At 40.0% G+C, this 19,564-nt stretch overlaps 2 protein-coding genes and 1 long non-coding RNA gene across 3 annotated transcripts; 2 read left to right on the forward strand and 1 right to left on the reverse strand.

Annotated features, from left to right (window-relative positions):
• Nucleotides 1-1,703: 1,703 nt before the first annotated feature.
• On the forward strand, nucleotides 1,704-3,028 carry LOC146723474 (uncharacterized). The gene is made up of 2 exons (XM_085481877.1): nucleotides 1,704-2,778; nucleotides 2,820-3,028. Exons 1-2 carry the CDS (start codon nucleotides 1,704-1,706, stop codon nucleotides 3,026-3,028), a joined length of 1,284 nt encoding a protein of 427 aa, XP_085338003.1.
• A 230-nt stretch (nucleotides 3,029-3,258) lies between these two features.
• Nucleotides 3,259-6,279, forward strand: LOC146723475 (uncharacterized). Its single transcript, XM_085481878.1, has one exon. It carries the CDS (start codon nucleotides 3,259-3,261, stop codon nucleotides 6,277-6,279), a length of 3,021 nt encoding a protein of 1,006 aa, XP_085338004.1.
• A 3,041-nt stretch (nucleotides 6,280-9,320) lies between these two features.
• Nucleotides 9,321-10,200, reverse strand: LOC114934129 (uncharacterized). The gene is made up of 3 exons (XR_003820199.2): nucleotides 9,983-10,200; nucleotides 9,824-9,912; nucleotides 9,321-9,709 (listed from the first exon to the last, which is right to left on the reverse strand). It is a non-coding gene; the product is annotated as an uncharacterized LOC114934129 (long non-coding RNA).
• Nucleotides 10,201-19,564: the final 9,364 nt, after the last annotated feature.

Raw genomic sequence — 19,564 nt, forward strand, 5'->3', positions numbered from 1 at the left:
TGAGAATGAGTTTTCTAACTTGATTAGAACTTGATAAAAATATTTTACATTATAAAATATAATATTATAATATTATAATATTATATTGTAATATTATTTTACATTATATAAATATTTTACGTTATCGTTACCTAGGTAAGTATATATTAAAATCAACATTCTTATGTTATCGTCGAAGTTCACGCTGTTATCTCGCACGTCTACGACCGACAAGATTTCCGAAAGAAAAAAATAATGAATAAAGAAAATACGAGCAGGATACAAGAGGTAAGTAAATTTATATTTTAACGCACACACACGAGAGAGAGAGAGAGAGGGGGGGGGGGGGGAGGGAGGGAGAGAGAGAGAGAGAGAGAGAAAGAGAGAGATTATAATTTTATTTTTATTCTTTATTTTTAGGACGCTGGTACGAGTGAGGAATTCAGCACATCGCTGGATTTGGAGATCACCAGAATTGAGTTGGATGATATAAAGAGACAGTTACTGCTGCTCCAGCTTCAACCGGAGCTCCTGCTCATGCCCCGACTACTGTTAACGCAACTGATCCTGCTTCTGCTCCAACTCCGGTTTGCAAAACCGGAGTAGCTCAACCTGCTCCAACTCCGGTTTGCAAAACTGGAGTAGCTTAACCATCGCAATCATCACAGCCTGCAGTGGTGGTTGAAAATGAAAATATACAACGTAAGTAAAACATAAAAATAAAAATTATTTAAAAAATAAATATAAAAATAACAAATATAAATATATGTTTTTATATTTAAATTTTATTTGTTTTTTACAGTAAAACAAAGACCCGCTCGATGGTCGCGAGCTGGTCGCGGGCGTGGTCGCGAACGTGGTCGCGGACGTGGCCGCGGACGAGGACGAGGAAACATAATATATGTTCGAAAATCGAACGTCAAAAAAGCTGAAAAGTCTTAAAAATATTATTAATTAAAATTCATGCAGGCTTTTCTTTCATATGCAACATGCATCATGCTTAATTTTATATTAATATTATTTTCAAATAGCGCTCGGCCGCACAGATATACGTATACCCCGCGCCTGCGAAAAGAAAGCGCTTTCGTCAAATCTCATATAATGGTAAACACCGCGGTCGCGCGAGAGGAGATACAATTTAGTTTCCGATAACAACAAAACGACTATTTTCCTGAAAGTAAACAATTACACTAAACGCTCTTTCGTCCTCAGCCGAACGATAAAATTAAGAAAATCTTTCTAGACTATTCTAGAAATACGGGCCTATATAAACCTCCTCTCTCGTGATCGCGGAGCTCTTTTCCGATTGCTTGTCGCGTCAAGAGTGTGCTTATACTTTACGAAAAAGATCGCTTGTCTTTTTTCGTTTTTCTCGTCTAATTACCGTTGCTTGCGGAACATTCAGTTAATAATTATCGACTCGGCTAACTCTTGTGGTTTATTCTTTTCATTTAATTCTCTGGCTATTTTTGTGCGGTTTAAACAATTGTAATTTTTTGTTGTTCTTAGTTTAAATATAATTTTTGTTAACGTTACGCGTGTGTCGAGCGCAGTACTTCTCTATCGTCTCGCTTCCGACCTTCCTTTCCCGCTATCCGTTGTGCACATTTTTTGGTCCTTCGAGCCGGATCCTCCGGAACCTCCTGTGAATCCGGTGCCACGGAAGCGATAGTGCATCAGTGTCGGTGACCAGTGCTTCTGAAGAAAAAGAGACAGAGTAAGAGATGGCCGACACTAAGGCAATCATTGCCACCGCCACAGTATTATACGGCAAGATCTCTCGCGCGTACGAGAACCTTAGGAAGCTCGGCGAGGCCAATATCACCCTCGGGGCGGTGGAGGCCCGGCTTCTAAATCTCGAGAAGCTGTGGGAGAAATTCGACGGAATTAACGATACGTTAGCCGATCGCGTGGACGAAATACGCCACGATGTCTACGCAAAACAAGACATCCCTTCGTTGGGCGAAGAGGCTTACCTGCTGAACAAGGGCCTCATGCTTGACTTGAAGAGTGCTCTCCAGATTCAACTGCAGGCAGCCAGCTCTACCTCGATCGCAACAACGGCTTCCGCTCCTCGGACAGCGCTGCCGAAAATCCAGCCGCCGACCTTCGCCGGGAAATACGAGGACTGGCCTTCGTTCCGAGATCTTTTCCAATCGATCATCGGTAGGAACCAGGCAGCAAAACTTGTGGAGAAGCTGCATTATTTAAAGCTTTGCGTAAAGGGTGACGCTGATCTGCTCATTCGGAACCTCAGCACCACGGACGATAACTACGACATTGCCTGGAAGACGCTGAGTGACTATTATGAAAACAAAAGATTACTGACGCGTAATTATCTCAACAATTTTTTGATGTCGACCAAGATGAAGAGCGAATCCGCCGCTGAATTGAGGCGACTTTTCCACGGGGTCAAAACTACGGTCAGCTCACTAAAGAGCATCGATCGACCAATAAACCGCACGGAAGACCTCTTTGTCCACCTAGTCGTCGAGCTACTCGACAATCGCTCCAGGCGAGAATGGGAGAGTGACATCAGTCACACGACGAATCCGCCTTCCTACTCCGAGCTGGAGGCCTTCATAAAACGCCGACTTCATACTTTGGAGGCGCTGTATCCGGCCAGGAACGAAAGCGGCAGCCACAGCCCTTCGAAGTCAACTCGGAGCCACTACGTAAAAAGGCAAGACCCGAAAGAGAAGCCCAGGGGCCGGTGCTCCATCTGTCAGGGGGACCACTTTGTGATGTTCTGCGGCGACTACAAGGGCAAGACGGCGATGGCTCGCAAACAGCTCGTCAGTGAACACAAACTCTGCTCAAACTGCCTTGGACGCCATCAGTTTTCGGAGTGCGCTTCGAAGAAGACGTGTACAGCGTGTTGGCAGTCAACATCACTCCTCGCTTCACGACGCATTCCGGGAAGCCGAGCCCTCTACGACTTCACATGTGGCCCAAGGTACACATTCTTCCTCCGCTACGGTGCTGCTCGCCACGGCCAGGGTCCGCGTCCTCGACTGCCACGGATCTTGGCAGTCCGCTCGCGCCCTAATCGACCAGGGATCCGAATCATCCATCATCTCGGAACGACTAGCGCAGCGACTACGACTCCCTCGAATAGCAGCCGCCGTGAGTGTCTATGGAGTCGGAGAAAGAAGGACCGGAGTATCAAAAGGGAAGGTGAGACTTACCCTACAGTCGTGCCGCGGTGAATCATCCACCCTCGTCGACGCGTTAGTGCTGCCGAAACTTACCTTGTTCTCCGGAGGATGCCACAGCCGTATGAGCGCTTGGACCCATCTGAAGGACCTGGAGCTCGCCGACCCGGAATTCAGCTCCTCGGATCCCGTCGACATCCTGTTGGAAGTCAACGTATATGGGACCATCATTCGCCAAGGCCTACAAAAGGGAGGTCCTCAGGAGCCTGTAGCGCAACAAACCTCGTTGGGCTGGATCCTTTCGGGTACCGTTAATTCGACGGCGCCCGGCCAACGTGTTTCCACTCACCACTGTCAAATCGAGGAGGACATCACCTGCTTGGTGCGGCGGTTCTGGGAGCAGGAGGAAGTTCGCCGGCCATCTCCGATCCTCACCAAGGCCGAACTGGAGTGCGAAGAACACTACCGGCGACATCATACTCGCTCTCCAGATGGCCGGTACATTGTGCGGCTGCCAACAATCGAGCCTATCCCTGACCTGTCGGGGACTCGACGCGCCGCAAGTCGTGCTCTGCATCATATGGAAAAAAGATTCAAGAAAGAGAGCGACTTCCAAAGCATGTATGTCGATTTTATGCAAAATTACAAGGACCTTAACCATATGATGCCTGCGCCAGAACCTGCTGAATCGCATCGAGGTGCCTGCTACCTGCCGCATCATGGTGTGTTGCGTCCAGACAGCACCTCCACAAAATTGAGGGTAGTCTTCAACGGCTCGAGCTCCTTGCCAAACGGAGACTCCCTCAATAACTACCTTTCAACTGGGCCGAATCTGCTTCCTTCGCTAGCCGACATCTTGCTGCGCTGGCGACGTCATCGTTACGTCTTCGCTACGGACATCAAAAAGATGTATAGGCAGATACTGGTGCACCCCGACGACCAAAACCTGCAAAGGATATTGTGGAGAGAGAACGCCAACGACGAAATCAAGGAGTACTGGCTAGGTACCGTTACGTACGGTCTATCCTGTGCTCCTTATTTGGCGATCCGCACTTTACGCCAACTGGCCGAGGACGAAGGACATCGCTACCGGAAAGGAGCCCTCATCCTGCTGAGCGATGTCTACATGGACGACATCCTGGCCGGTGCGGAGACCATGGAGGAAGCCGAAGTCATGCTGCAACAGCTGATTGACATCTGCAAGGCGGGCGGCTTTTCACTGAAAAAGTGGTCGGCAAACGACTCGCTATTGCTGAACACAGTGGAGCCCGACGACCGTCTTCGACAAGAAGCCAGATGGTGGCTGCCCGGAGAAAGTCACTCCACTCTCGGACTTCGATGGCAACCGTGCAACGATCGCTTCGCCTTCGCCACTCATCAGATCACCCTCTCGGCGGTCACCAAAAGATCGGTCCTCTCCTTGACGGCGAAGTTGTTTGATCCACTCGGCTGGCTGTCTCCAACTACCGTGCTGGCCAAGATCAATATCCAAACGATCTGGCTACTGGGCCTTGACTGGGACGCGTCTCTGCCAACCGAGGAAGCGAGGAAATGGCTGCGTTTCCAGGACGAGCTAGCTGCAGTGGAAAACCTGAGTGTGCCTCGATGGTTAGGCAGTATAGCTGACTCCCCTCAGGAAATTCACGGGTTTGCCGATGCCTCCGAACGCGCCTACGCCGCCGTCCTCTACCTGCGAATCAACACCAACGGAAGTAGCAGAGTGACGCTGTTGGCTGCTAAGACCAAGATGGCTCCATTGAAGCAGGTATCCTTACCTCGTTTAGAGTTATCGACCGCCTGTCTTCTCGCTCGACTGGTCGCTCATGTCGTCCCTCTTATTGGAGCAGAGAAGGCACCTCTACATCTGTGGTCAGACTCCACTGTGACGCTCGGTTGGATTCGAGGTCACCCCTCGTCGTGGGTCACTTACGTGGCTAACCGAGTGAGCGAGATCCAGACGCTAACTCCAGACGCCCACTGGCATCACGTCCCCGGCCGAGATAATCCCGCGGACTGCGCCTCCAGAGGATTCTACCCCAGCGAGCTGGAGGATCACTCACTCTGGTGGCAAGGTCCGTCGTGGCTGTCAGCCGGGAGCCACCCTTGGACGACCAACAGCGAGGAGCTTCCAGAGGATGACCTCCCAGAGAGGCGAGTACGCACCCACGTCTCCGCCATCGCCGAACTGAGGACCGAACCTGAGATGCTGCTGCGATACTCCTCGCTACAACGATTGCTCCGGATCACAGCGTGGTGCCGTCGCTGGTTGCGGATCCACCGTCAGCCCCACCACGAGCACGGCCAGCTTGGCTTGATCAGCGCCGACGAAATCGAGGAAGCCCGGATCTCCTGGTTGAAGACAGTCCAGGCTGCAGCATACAAAGAGGAAATTAGACATCTACAAAGGGAGCAACCCCTGCCGTCGCGAAGCTCCCTGCTAAAGCTAAGTCCATTTCTGGACAGCAAGGGGCTCCTACGCGTCGGCGGGCGCCTGAAACATGCTCAGCTGCCATTCGATGCCACGCATCCACCAATCCTACCAAGCAAATCGAACTACACTTGCCTCATCATAGACGATCACCACAAGCGAACGCTGCACGGCGGTACCCAGCTGTCTTTGTGTTCTTTTCGCCAGGAGTATTGGGTTCCTCGCGGTCGCTCGCTGGTGAAGAGCCGCATCAGCCGCTGCGTAAGGTGCACAAGGTGGCGGGCCGCCACTCCTCAGCCACTGATGGGAAATCTTCCCGCTCCAAGAGTCACGCCAGGCCGGCCGTTCCTGCATACCGGCGTAGACTACGCCGGACCGGTTTGGATGCGAACAACACGGGGCCGTGGACACAAGACGACCAAAGGGTTTATCGTTGTGTTTGTTTGTTTAGCCTCCAGGGCAGTCCACCTCGACGCCGCCTCTGACTACACCGCCGACGCCTTCCTTGCCGCCTTGCGCCGGTTCATCGCCAGGAGAGGAGTATGCCACTCGTTGTATAGCGACTGCGGCACCACCTTCGTGGGAGCCGACAAGCAGCTAAAGCAACTGTTCTCCACCGCCAGTGCCGACGGACGCCGCATAGCATCCTGTGCCGCCCAGGAAAAAATCCGGTGGAATTTTAACCCGCCGGCGGCACCTAACTTCGGCGGCTTGTGAGAAGCCGCCGTGAAGGCCATGAAGCATCATCTTCGGCGAGTCATAGGTGAAGCAACCCTCACCTATGAAGAGATGGCGACCTTACTCGAACAGATTGAGGCCTGCCTCAATTCCCGACCGCTGCAGCCATTGTCTGACGACCCGGAGGATTTAGCAGCGCTGACACCCGGTCACTTCCTGGTCGGCTCCGCTCTCGCGACGATCCCCGAGCCGTCGCTTGAACAAGAGCCGTCGGCGCGTCTCTCCCGGTGGCAACTCCTGCAACAAATGAAGGACCATTTCTGGTCGCGATGGGTCAACGAATATTTAAACACGCTGGCCCATCGATCGAAATGGTCCCGAATTAATCAAGAGGCTCGCGTCGGTCGACTCTGCCTAGTACGGAACGAGATCACTCCACCCACACGGTGGCCGCTTGCGCGCATAACGCGACTGCACCCCGTTTTTTGACGTTCGATTTTCGAACATATATTATGTTTCCTCGTCCTCGTCCGCGGCCACGTCCGCGACCACGTCCGCGACCACGCCCGCGACCAGCTCGCGACCATCGAGCGGGTCTTTGTTTTACTGTAAAAAACAAATAAAATTTAAATATAAAAACATATTTATATTTGTTATTTTTATATTTATTTTTTAAATAATTTTTATTTTTATGTTTTACTTACGTTGTATATTTTCATTTTGAACCACCACTGCAGGCTGTGGTGATTGCGATGGTTGAGCTACTCCAGTTTTGCAAACCGGAGTTGGAGCAGGTTGAGCTACTCCGGTTTTGCAAACCGGAGTTGGAGCAGGTTGAGCTACTCCGGTTTTGCAAATCGGAGTTGGAGCAGAAGCAGGATCAGTTGCGTTAACAGTAGTCGGAGCATGAACAGGAGCTCCGGTTGAAGCTGGAGCAGCAGTAGCTGCAGCAAGAGCCTGCTTTGCTGCAGCTAACTGTCTCTTTATATCATCCAACTCAATTCTGGTGATCTCCAAATCCAACGATGTGCTAAATTCCTCACTCGTACAAGCGTCCTAAAAATAAAGAATAAAAATAAAATTATAATCTCTCTCTTTCTCTCTCTCTCTCTCTCTCCCTCCCTCCCCCCCCCTCTCTCTCTCTCTCTCTCGTGTGTGTGCGTTAAAATATAAATTTACTTACCTCTTGTATCCTGCTCGTATTTTCTTTATTCATTATTTTTTTCTTTCGGAAATCTTGTCGGTCGTAGACGTGCGAGATAACAGCAGTGAACTTCGACGATAACATAAGAATGTTGATTTTAATATATACTTACCTAGGTAACGATAACGTAAAATATTTATATAATGTAAAATAATATTACAATATAATATTATAATATTATAATATTATATTTTATAATGTAAAATATTTTTATCAAGTTCTAATCAAGTTAAAAAACTCATTCTCAAAATTATGAAAATTACATAACTTTATTAAATTTTTTGGTATAGTATAGATACATTATTGTTAACATAATGAATATAGTACAGGTAATCTATTTATCAGTTTTATATAAATATTATAAATATATATATAATCTTTTTAAAATAAATTATATATTTAAATTTTATATTAATGTAGATGTCAATTAGTATGTGTCATTCAAATTTATTGTGCGTTTATCATTAAAAAATTATTATATACACAAATATATGGGTTATCATTGTCTTATTCGGGAAATATATATATATCCTAAGTGTAGACAACTAGTGACATAATTTAAAAGAATTTATATTTATATCGCATATAGTTTGCATGCAAAGCTTTTGTTTATGATATTAAAAATAATGAGATAGCAATAACATTAACAATTTTCTTCACAGATAGTGGTATTTCTATATCCATATTGATACGACAAGGTTCCATTTCATACTTTCTATGTTTGTACTTTGCAATTTTCTATAATATTTATATATCAGACTTATGTAATAATAATACATTGAAATTTATCGGACAAACTTTTACATGACATTTTATATTACACATATATATTAATTAAGTCTTTTATGCTTTGAATATCCCAGAATACACAAATATCTAAAAGAATCTTAAAGAACGTCTCAAAGACATCTTTTAGAAAACTTATAATGCATTTTGTCTCTGGTTATATTAAATTTTATGCCATTTATAAGGCATAAAGTTGTGATGTAAAATTTATAATGTTAACACTTTTATTGGCTGAAAAATTTACACTGGGAAAATATAAAATGCTGTAAGACATAGACATATATTGTTTTAGAATGCTTTGCTTGATAAAATAATTTCTTGTGTCATAGCTAAAAATGCATGATGTATATCACTGTTCCCTGCGTTGCAAAATATCTGACAGCATGTTGGTTGATTGTAATTCCAAATTATCAATTTCTTTCTATTGAGTAACACCTTCTGGACAACATGAAGCATTATACCACCAAGGCACATTAACAATCCTATAGAGTTAAGGCCAGTCATTTGATCACCTTTCAATGCAAAGGCCAATGCTAATGTACATATTTCCTGTAAGGAACCAGAGAGAAGAAATGGAAATTGAAACATTGATTATTATATTTAATATTACTGAATATTATATTTAAATATACAAAATATGTTTGTGAATCATAGTCTTTTTATAATTTATTAAAATTGTTAGTGTTTCACTGACTGTGAAAACAAAACGTGAGACATGTCATGCGATATGAGAAGAAATAATGAAATGTGAATGAATGTTATCATTTACCTTAAATACTCCCGAGATTGACAATGTCAGACTAGAAGTGTAAGTAACAACTAAAAATTCCATCACTTCCATACTAAATGCTAAAATGGCACCTGCTATTACAGCATTTGCAGTTAACAAAATACTACCAATATCACTCCAATCGGTAACTCTAATAATTCTACTTCCTAAAATTTAATTTAATCTTTTCAATATTGTAAATAATAAAATATGCAACATATAACTAAATCATTAAGTGTTTAACAAAAATTTTTTATTGCACTTATATGAGAAAGATGTCAAACTAATTATAAAATTTTAACAAATAAAATCATCAAAAGATTTTAATGCACGGTAATTGAGTTTTATTGTGATTAAAATTGTAATAAGATAAATAATATCTGGAACGTTTCTGCATTCACTTTTACAACGAAAACAAATAACATTCTGTTTTAATACATGGTAAGATAAGATAATACTTATACCACACGGTTACAGATATTGCAGGTAATAACATCCAAGGTTGCATATAATACATCATATCTATCGGATCGTGGAGACCGAGTTTGGATCTTTGCATAATGAGTTGTGTCATGGTTCATCGAATACCACTTGCAAACAAAGCTAAGAGACACAATAAAAATCCGAGAATACCAAATTGGGTAGATTTATAGGTGAACATTGCTAATCCTCCTGCTATTCATCACCACTATCCCTACTAGAGACCATGACTACAATAAACAATAATTATTATTTGCCTGTTAGAAGGAAATATACAAAAATTCTGATAAATATATAATTTAATTAAAATTACATAATTTAAAAAATTCCAATTAAAAACAAACCTTTTTCTCCAGTTTAAAGAGAAAAGAAAATCCAAGAATAAATATAATGGTGGTTGATTTGGTCATGGTGACCTTATGAAGAAATTAAACTGTATAATAAATAATAATGAACACTTTGTTTTATTATATAATTGCCATTATAATATTATTTATACTTACAAAGATATTGAAATTAATGAAAGTGCCCAATTGGATAAACCAATATTCACACCGCTGTCCATGCCAGATATCATTAACGAATAAATTATATTTTGCCATGGTAAATTTATCCGTCTGCCAGTGCAACATCTTCTGATGCAGCGTATTAATGCGGATAGTATAAACTTTATAATCAAATGGCAAACTACTACTCCAAGTGAAAAATTAAATCCCTAAAAATATTATAACAATTATTAATAAACTTATATGTTTTCTTAAATATGTAGAAAGAATTTATTTCTATAAAGCAATATTTTTTATAATAATTAAATAATTTTAAGTTGTATATAACTAAATAATAATAAATAAAAGCAAGTTATTAATTTGTTATACATGTAATTACTCACATACATATTATACAGCCATGGATTATAAAATGTAAGGCCTATTGATAAAATAAAGTAAGCAGAGATCAATAAACACACTTGGTATGCTTTCCTCCAAAATGTGGCTTCTGGCTTTATTACATTTTGGAAATCTGAAACATTTTGCGGCAAATATTCTGATGTTTCTACATCATCTCTAGCAATTTGATATTTTATGTGCGAACGTGTCATATGAAAAAAAATTATGTATTTATAAAAAACATACCGTTTTATGAAGCTTTATGCATAAAGATATCATTAATAAATCATATTGCAGGAATTGATAAGTATATAAATTGTATAATATAACAAAATGAATTGCATCGTCCATACGTCATTCACATCACGTTATTATGAAAAACAAAAATGAAGAAATTAAGATATTATAATCAAGAGATTATAATCGGCAATAAAGATGAAATATCCGAAATTTTTAATCGCTCACCTTGACTTTAGCGTAAGATAATGCAGTTCGACGAGACATATAACCTGGAAACAAGTGCGATAGTGACAACTGTCACTAAAATCGCCGTCTGTTGTAAAACGTGAGAACTGGACATTTCCAATACTATGCATCTATTGCATGTGTTGTGTACGTGTGATATATGTGTGCGCATGTGTTGTATACGTGTGAATACGTGTAGCACGATGCTACTATGTATGCGTGGTCGATGATGATAATAATAATGATGACGGGGACGTTTCTTAAAAGAAATTTTTCATATTTCGACTTTGCAATTATATATCTCTGCTTACAAATCACGTAGAGCAGAAATAAAAACACTTTTATTATATAATTCAAACTCAATCTATCGATTAAGTCTAGTATAAACTCGATTGCTTCAGCCGTTATCGAGAATTCGAAATATTATAAAGACTCAAATGTCCGACTCGCGTTAAGATACACGGTGTCTCGGCTACGCCCTTAACTGGTCGCGAGACACTACCGTGTCTCTTGATATTTATATAAATATTTAACTGATTTAATACTTGAAACTACTTCCACATTTATGTGACAATTAAAAATAATTGATAAAATAGGACAATACGGAACTACATATCGATTATCAACTATATATCCTCCAGGACGTTCAAAATTCCTGTCATTATTTCGTCGGTGATAATAAGGATAAGCATCGTCATCCATTCTAGTCTCGTCAAGATATGGTTTGGGGTAATTTTTTGAACATTTTCCATTTACCAAACACCAATCGCCACAAGGTTCATGAATCATATGTCTCATAATTATGTCATGTAAAGTACGATTTTCACATGGATCAGGAATTTCAGCAGAAATATATTTATCAACGATTTGTGGAGTTGTTATTTTACAATTATATTTTAAAGTTACTAACAAATAGACATGTGGTAAACCACGTTTTTGAAATTCAATAACATATACAAAAGTTGCTACTTCTCCAAAAAATTGTTGTTTAACAATTAAATCAATTAAATAATCCTTTTTAATATTAAAAACACGAGCACAGATATCAGGTCTATCAGAAGCTTGTTGACCAGGTAAAAGATTTTCTTCAATTTCACGCCATTTTGGATTGCAAGTCATTGTTATAAAAAGATCTGGTTTTCCAAATTTGCCAACAATTGCCATGGAATCTTGATAATTTTGTAACATATTACGCGGTGATCCGATAAAAGTAGATGGAAGTATAATCATCTTTCCAATACGTCCATTTAAATTATTTGCCACAGTTTGTATATAATCTCTTAAACCTTGATATGTTTCAGTGCGTAATTCTTTTTGATGATTTTTGTAATAATTTATTTTGTCTTTTTCAATTTTTACATAATTGTCTACAAGCCACTGTTGAAATAGACGACGGCCCAATAAGAAACAATTATATTCATCACGAATAGCTATACGATATTTAATATATTGACCTCTGGATATTCGTTTATTACTATTTAATTTCATTAAATTACAATGCCATCCTGTAGAACCATATGGATAGAATAAGGGATATATCCATGGTTCAACATTTGGATCCATAGAACTAATCTTTTGTAATATTTTAGTACTTCTGTTACGTATTATTACGTGTGATTCTGGAATTTCTCCATCAGCTGTTGTACGAAAAACTGCAGCAACTTCATTAGTTCTTTGAGCATTATATCGACGTCAATCCATTCCTGGTTTTAAAGTGAATAATAATTGTAATTCTGGTAATATTTCTCCAGATTCGATTTCTAAACGTCGTTGATTTTCTAATTCTTCACCCATCATTTGATAAGATTGAGCAAATACATTAAATTCTCGCATTATATGTTCAAGATTATGTATAATTTCCAAATCTAAGTTTGAATTTTCATTTAAACGATAATTTATTGCTTCATTGGGATCTATAATAAAAAGCTGACCATAAGATGGATTTTCATCTTGAGCAGCATATAATGCTGTATTTATTTGGTAATAAATTTGTCCTTGTATTTTAAAACAATATGGACCTGGTCGCCTATTTTGAAAATTAATTAAATTGGCATTAAATGACGCAAATGAGAATGAATTATTATAACTACGAATATAATGTAAAAAATTATTAAATTTTATATGATTACCATCAAATAAATTACAAAGATATTGTGGAGGTTGAGGTAATGATTCCAAAGATACTGCACCATGATTACAACAATCATAAAATGAGTTTCCTTTATTAGATACTTTTTCTGCTACAAAATGTTTTGCATTACAATGGATACAAAGTACATCCATAGAACCAATATAGTATTCAATTATTTCATTAATTGGCATTGTACTACTAACATTTAAACAAGAGTGTTGTTTTTTTCGAGATCTAAAATGAAGTTGATATTCTATACGCTTTTGATTTAATAATATAGTAGAATTTTCATCAACAATATCATTATTTAATTTTATCGTACTATTATTATGTATTGAATCAGTTGTATAAATATTATTTGTAGAATTTCCTCCAACCATGTCATTATTTATTTCTATTATACGATTATTATATATTGTGCCAGTCATACAAATAGTAGTTTGATTAGTTGTTGTTTGTGCAATTTCACGATGACGACATTGATTTTCTCTCAATCTTTTACGACGTTGTTGTTGAAACTGTTCTTCTTCTTTTAAAGTGCGATTTATTTTACGTCTTGGCATTTTGTTAATTAAATATAAAAATATTTTAATTAAAACAATATATATATTTTATTTATTTTTTTATTTTTGAATTAATATTTGTTACATTTATTTTATTTATTGTTATATTTAGTTTTGGTATTTAAATAATTAATAAATAATTAATAATTATTTTACAATTAATTAACTTATTATTTCAATAATTAATAATTAATCAATATATAAAATATATATTTTATAATTCAATTCAATTTAATTCTTTATTCGTCCCCTAAGGGATTGAAGGCGCTTTTGAAGGAGCGTTCCCCAACTTTACAAGCCTCTTACAATCATACTTATAACTACTCTTATCTCTACATCTTACATCTAATTTACAAATAACTTAATTCTACCTTAACCTATTATACTTATCTACTACTTTAGAGAGAGAAAGAGCCGTCCCTACCTATCGCTTCGCTTCGGCTTCCGGTTCCCCATATATTCTCCACCACCTCATTCATACCTCCACTCATTCTCCTCCTCATACTTCCTTCCTCCTTTTCCCCTCCCTCCCCCTTTTCTTCCGTTCTCCCCTCTTCCCTCTTTTTCTCTATTTCTTTCATCCATCCTTCCCCTTCTCCTCCTTCCTGCAATATTCCCTTCATTCTTTCCCACCAGTTTCCCTTCTCCCCTTCTCCCCCACATTCTTCTATCACATGCTCCCATGTTTCATCTTCTATCCCGCATAACCTACATCTTCTTTTCCCCTCTTCTTCCCAGTATCTCGCCCCTCTCATCTCATTGTTCATTCTGAACCTTACTATCCTTCTCCATCTACTTTCCCCCCATCCCTTTCTCAGGTATTCCGGTAAACCCTCCTCCTTCCATTCCCCATACCATCTATTATATCTCGATTCTCTTATCCTCTCCCATCTTTCCTCCTTTTGCCTTTCCCTGTCTTTCTGTTCCCATCCCTCATATACTTCCTCTCCTCTTCCCCTTTTTTCCTCCATCTCTTTCCCTTCTATTCCTCTTTCTTCCCAGAATTTCTCCCTCTCTTCCTCCCACATCGTTCTTTCCTTTCCTCCTCTTATCCTCTCTTTCATATCCTCAAAACATCCTCGCTAAACTTCCTCCCCTTCCTTCCTCCAACTTCCTCTCATACCCTACCGCCCTCCTTCCTGCCCTTATCCTAAATTTGTCTTTTCCTATCTCCTCTCTTACCATATACCCCGGCGTGCACCAGTCTACTCCTAACGTCCACCTAATCCATCGCTCCTGCATTGCCTCTACCTCTCTCCTCTCTTTCCATCCCCATATTTCCGCCCTATATTCCAACACCGTCCCCACCAGCCTTTCCATTAGCCATACTCTTTTCATCCAGTCTCCTGCAAATCTTCTCTTTCCCATTCCCCACACCTGTCTTATCACCGCTCCTGCTTTCCTAACTCTGTTCTTTACCTGCGCCTTCTGCCCCCCGTTCCTCTGTAGCTTATACCCTAAATATGTGAATTCTTTCACTTTCTCTACCCTTTTTCCTTTCCATCTCCACTCCACTCTCTTCATTCTTTTTCCTCCCTTTTTAAACCTCATTACCTTTGTCTTATCCACATTTACCTCCAACCTTTTCTTGTCCATATAACTTTCCATTTTCCCCAACATATGTATCATCCCTTCCTCATCCTCCAACAGTACCATGTCATCTGCGTACGCCAAACAATGCACCTTTTCCTCTCCCAGTTTCACCCCCCCCCCACCTTCTTTTCTTAGCACTTCCTCTATATCCGCTATTAGCAAACTGAATAAGTGCGGACTCATTGGGCAACCTTGCCTCACCCCCCTTGCCGTCCAAAAATCTTCTCCCTCCTCCTTCCCCACTCTTACCTTACTCCTCGTTTCCCTGTACACCTCTTCTATCCTACTCCTTAATCCTTCCCTTACTCCCCTCCTCTTCATTGCCTCCATTAACACCTCCCTATCTACTGAATCGAACGCCGCCTTCAGGTCCATAAATGCCGCAACTACCTTTCCTCCCTTCTTATTTACCCTCTTATTCACCAGATAGTTCAGCACATAGATACTATCCATCACCCCCATTCCCTTCCTAAAACCTGTCTGACTCTCCGGTATCATATTCTTCCCCTCCATTTCTTCCTTTAACCTTTCAGTTAAAATCCCCACGTATATCTTGTATAGCGTTGGCATCAATGTCACTCCTCTATAGTTTTCCACTTTATTCCCCGTTCCCTTTTTCAACAGTGGCACTATTATCCCTTCTTTCCACCTCTCCGGCCATCCTTCTCCTCTCCATACTCTGTTGCACATTTCCCATACCCACTCTTCTACCCTCTCCCCTCTATATTTCCATACCTCACCCGGTATCCCATCCTCCCCCGCTGCTTTTCCTTTCTTCATTTTTCCCAGCATCCTCTTCACTTTCTCCCTGCTTATCTCCTGCTCCTCATCCCTCTCCCTTTTTTCTTTTTCTCCTCTTACAACTTTTACCTCTATCCTTCCCAATAAGTCCATGAAGTATTCCTTCCATTCCTCCGCCTTTATCTCCTCATTCACCCCTTCTCTCTTTTTCCTTTCCCTGTTTATAATCTTCCATACCTCTCCTTCCGTTCTTGCCTCTATCGCCTCTTTGTACTATCTTAGCCTCTCCTCCTCCCTTTTTCCTTTACACATTATCCTATATTCCGCCCTTACTTTTCTATATCCTTCTCCTCCTCCTCCTTTTTTCCTCCATTCCCTTAACTTTTTCCTCACTTCTTTCCTCTTCTCCTCACATTCCTCGTCCCACCACCCTTTCCTTTTCCTTTCTTCACTCTCTTTTTCTCCTTCTCTCAATTCCTCTTCTATTCTTCCTATTTTTTCCTCAAGCTCCTCTTCAATCCCCTCCTTCCACCCCTCTCCCCACTCTATTTCCTTTCTTATTCTTTCTCCTCCCCTCTTTGTCCATCTCCCTCTTTTTCTTATTCCTTTTCCCTCCCCCCTTTTTCCCTTTTCAGCTCCTCCTCTTCTTTCTAGCGTTACAATCAATGGGTGATGGTCCGATTCTATGTTATCTCCCACCTCCATTCTCTTTATCCTTTCCTTTACTCTATCCTCTCCCACCACGTAATCTATCACCGATTCCCCTCTTCCTCCTGTATATGTGTACTCCCCCTTCCTATCCCCTCTTATCCCCCCGTTAAAAATTCCCTATCCCACCTCTTCCAACTCTTTTATCAACTTCTTCCCTTCCTCATTAACTTTTTTGTCCTTCGATCTTCTTTCTTCTTCCTCCTCCCCTCCTATCACTCCCCCCCTTCTACCTGTCCTTGCGTTGAAATCTCTTCCCAAAATCGTCCATTTATTTTCTTCTTTCTCTTCCATCCATTCCTTCATTTTCTCCAATTTCCTTTCCATGTCCCCGTTGATGTATACGCCTATTACCCTCCACTTCTCTCTTCCTACTTCTAAATCCGCCATCATTATTCCCTCCGCCTTTTCTCCCATTCCTGATACTTTTATCTTTCCCCTCTCCTTCCTTACCCCCATGATCATTCCCCCCATCGATCTTCCTTTCTTCTTTCTCTTTTTTGCTGCTTGCTTCTCCCATCTATATCCTTTCGGTAACCTCTTTTTAATCGCCCCCCACCCCCTTTCCTCTATCCATGTTTCCATCATCACCACCACCTCCCAATCTTCTATTTCCTTCCAGAACTTTTCTTCCTTATTCTTCAGCCCTGCCACATTCCAGAAATCTATTTTCCATTCCTCTCTTCTCCTCCTTTTTCCTTTCTCTCCTGTTCCCTCCTCCTTTCTGCCTCCGTCTCCCTTTCTCCTTCCTCCTTTTTCTTTTTACTATTGCTCTCCCCTCTTCCTTTCCTCCTTTCCTCTCTTCTCCCTTCTTCTATCTCTTTTTTTCCTCCATTCCTGTCTTCATATGAAGACAGGAATATATATTTTTTATATATATAATATATATATATATATATTGTATATATAATATATAACATATAATATATATATTAATATATAATATATATATTAATATATAATATTTATATATCATAAATATATAATATATATATTAGTAATTATTTATCAATAATCACTAATTAATAATCTATTAGTAACTAACAACCAATAACCAATAATTAATAATACCAGTAACAAACAATCAATCAATAATAAATCAATCACAATAATCAATCAATAATCAACAATGATCAGTAACTTGTTATTAACCAATAATCAATCAGTAACGAATACTCAACTAATAATAACCCATAATCATCAATATTATTATTATCTTTACCATCATTTTTATCATTATTATAATTGTCATCATTGTCATCATTATCATCATCATTATTGTAGTTATTCAGTATCATTCTCATAATTATTATCATTTTTGTTATTATTCTTGTTTTGAAAATTGTATTTAAATTATAAATAAATTAAATTAATTTAAATTAATTAAATTATAAATTACAATTAAAAAAAATATAAATGAAAATATAAATCTAAATAAAAATGATATATAGCTATAATATAATAATATAATATAACATAATATAATATAATATAATATTATATAATATAATATAATATAATATAATATAATATAACTATAATATAATTTACTATAATATAATAATAATACAATAACTATAATAATAATATTATATAATAATTCAATAATATAATAATAATAATAATAATATAGCAATAATAATATAATAATGACACAATAATGATAAAAAATAATTTTATTTTTCTAAATATCTTAAGTCTTGTTTTTTTGATGTTAATTATAGATCACCTTAAATGTTTTTCTGAAACAAACAATAATAATATGTAACGGTTCACCTTTCCCGACGCCGCGGATCGGCTCGCCGGTTCCAGGATTCGGGAGGAAGGGGGAGATTCAGACTCGCTTATTCCTTATTAACAATGTTTTGGTTTATTCAAAAAGAAACAAGTAAACAAAATGTTCGTTGGCATAAAGCCTGAATAGAGAAACTTATTAACTACCCGGTATAAACAAAATACGGAGGCGTATAGCCTGTAGCGGTGTCCGGAAAAGACTTACAAATTACCCGGTATAACTTAGAGATACGGTGTACGGAGGCGTATAGCCTGTAGCGGTGTCCGGAAAGGACTTACAGGTCACCCGGTATGCGAAATCTGGAGATCGAACGTACTGAGGCATATAGCCTATATCGGTGTCCGGAAACCGGGAAGCCCGGCGTAACGACGAGAAGCCCGTCGCCCGGCGTGTAACAGGAGGAGACCGGAAACCGGGAAACCCGGCGTAATGACGAGAAACCCGTCACCCGGTGTATAGTAGGAAAAGACCGGAAACCGGGAAACCCGGCGTAACAACGAGAAACCGGTTGCCCGATACTAAAGGTAGGAGGCCAGAAACCGAGAAACCCGGCGTAACAACGAGAAGCCCGTTGCCTGGCTAGGAGGTCCGGAACAGGACTGGTGCCGGCTCATCCGTCGAGCCGGCTTATATACCCTGCCGGCGGTTTCCCCACTCTGCATCGAGGCTGTGGTGGGGGTAACGCGCCGGCGTCGTAGTGGGGCGCCTCTGGGGGTTGTAGTGGGGCGCCCCTGGGGTAGGGTGACTCGTGTATCGCTTATGTTTTTGCGTTTAGGGGCGCCTTAGGCGCCATAGCCTCAAGTGGCGGGCGGGTGATCGGCCCGCGAGGCGTTAGTAACGGCCACGCCGTTACAAATATATATATTATTAATATTATATAACATATGTTTTGATCTTAACTTTACTATACAGGATATCCAATTTTAATTTTTGTATCAAAATATATCGACATATAAAAAATACTGAAAAATATTTGAAACATAAGGTAGAGTTCAAAAGGGGATATAAGATAGTACTATTGATTTGATCTTGGGTTGTATTGTTAAAGTTGTATAAAGATTATTGCTATTATTTTTTTAAATGGAATTATCAAAATTGTTTTATATACATAGAGTTATTGTAATATTCTGTATAACAAAATTATAAAGGTAATATGACCAAAATTTGCATCGTTTACGTTTGCAAAATATTTAATATCTAAA

Source organism: Nylanderia fulva, unplaced genomic scaffold (genome assembly GCF_048542155.1).
Source record: "Nylanderia fulva isolate GAGA-0341 unplaced genomic scaffold, ASM4854215v1 Scaffold194, whole genome shotgun sequence".
Lineage (NCBI taxonomy): Eukaryota > Metazoa > Arthropoda > Insecta > Hymenoptera > Formicidae > Nylanderia > Nylanderia fulva.

What these genes read in the sequence shown, in the direction of transcription:
- LOC146723475 (XM_085481878.1), top strand. Translation starts at nt 3,259, where the DNA reads ATGAGCGCTTGGACCCATCTGAAGGACCTGGAGCTCGCCGACCCGGAA.
- LOC146723474 (XM_085481877.1), top strand. Translation starts at nt 1,704, where the DNA reads ATGGCCGACACTAAGGCAATCATTGCCACCGCCACAGTATTATACGGC. An exon ending in GGCTCGCAAACAGCTCGTCA is followed by an intron (nt 2,779 to 2,819) that starts GTGAACACAAAC and finishes GGACGCCATCAG; the next exon opens with TTTTCGGAGTGCGCTTCGAA.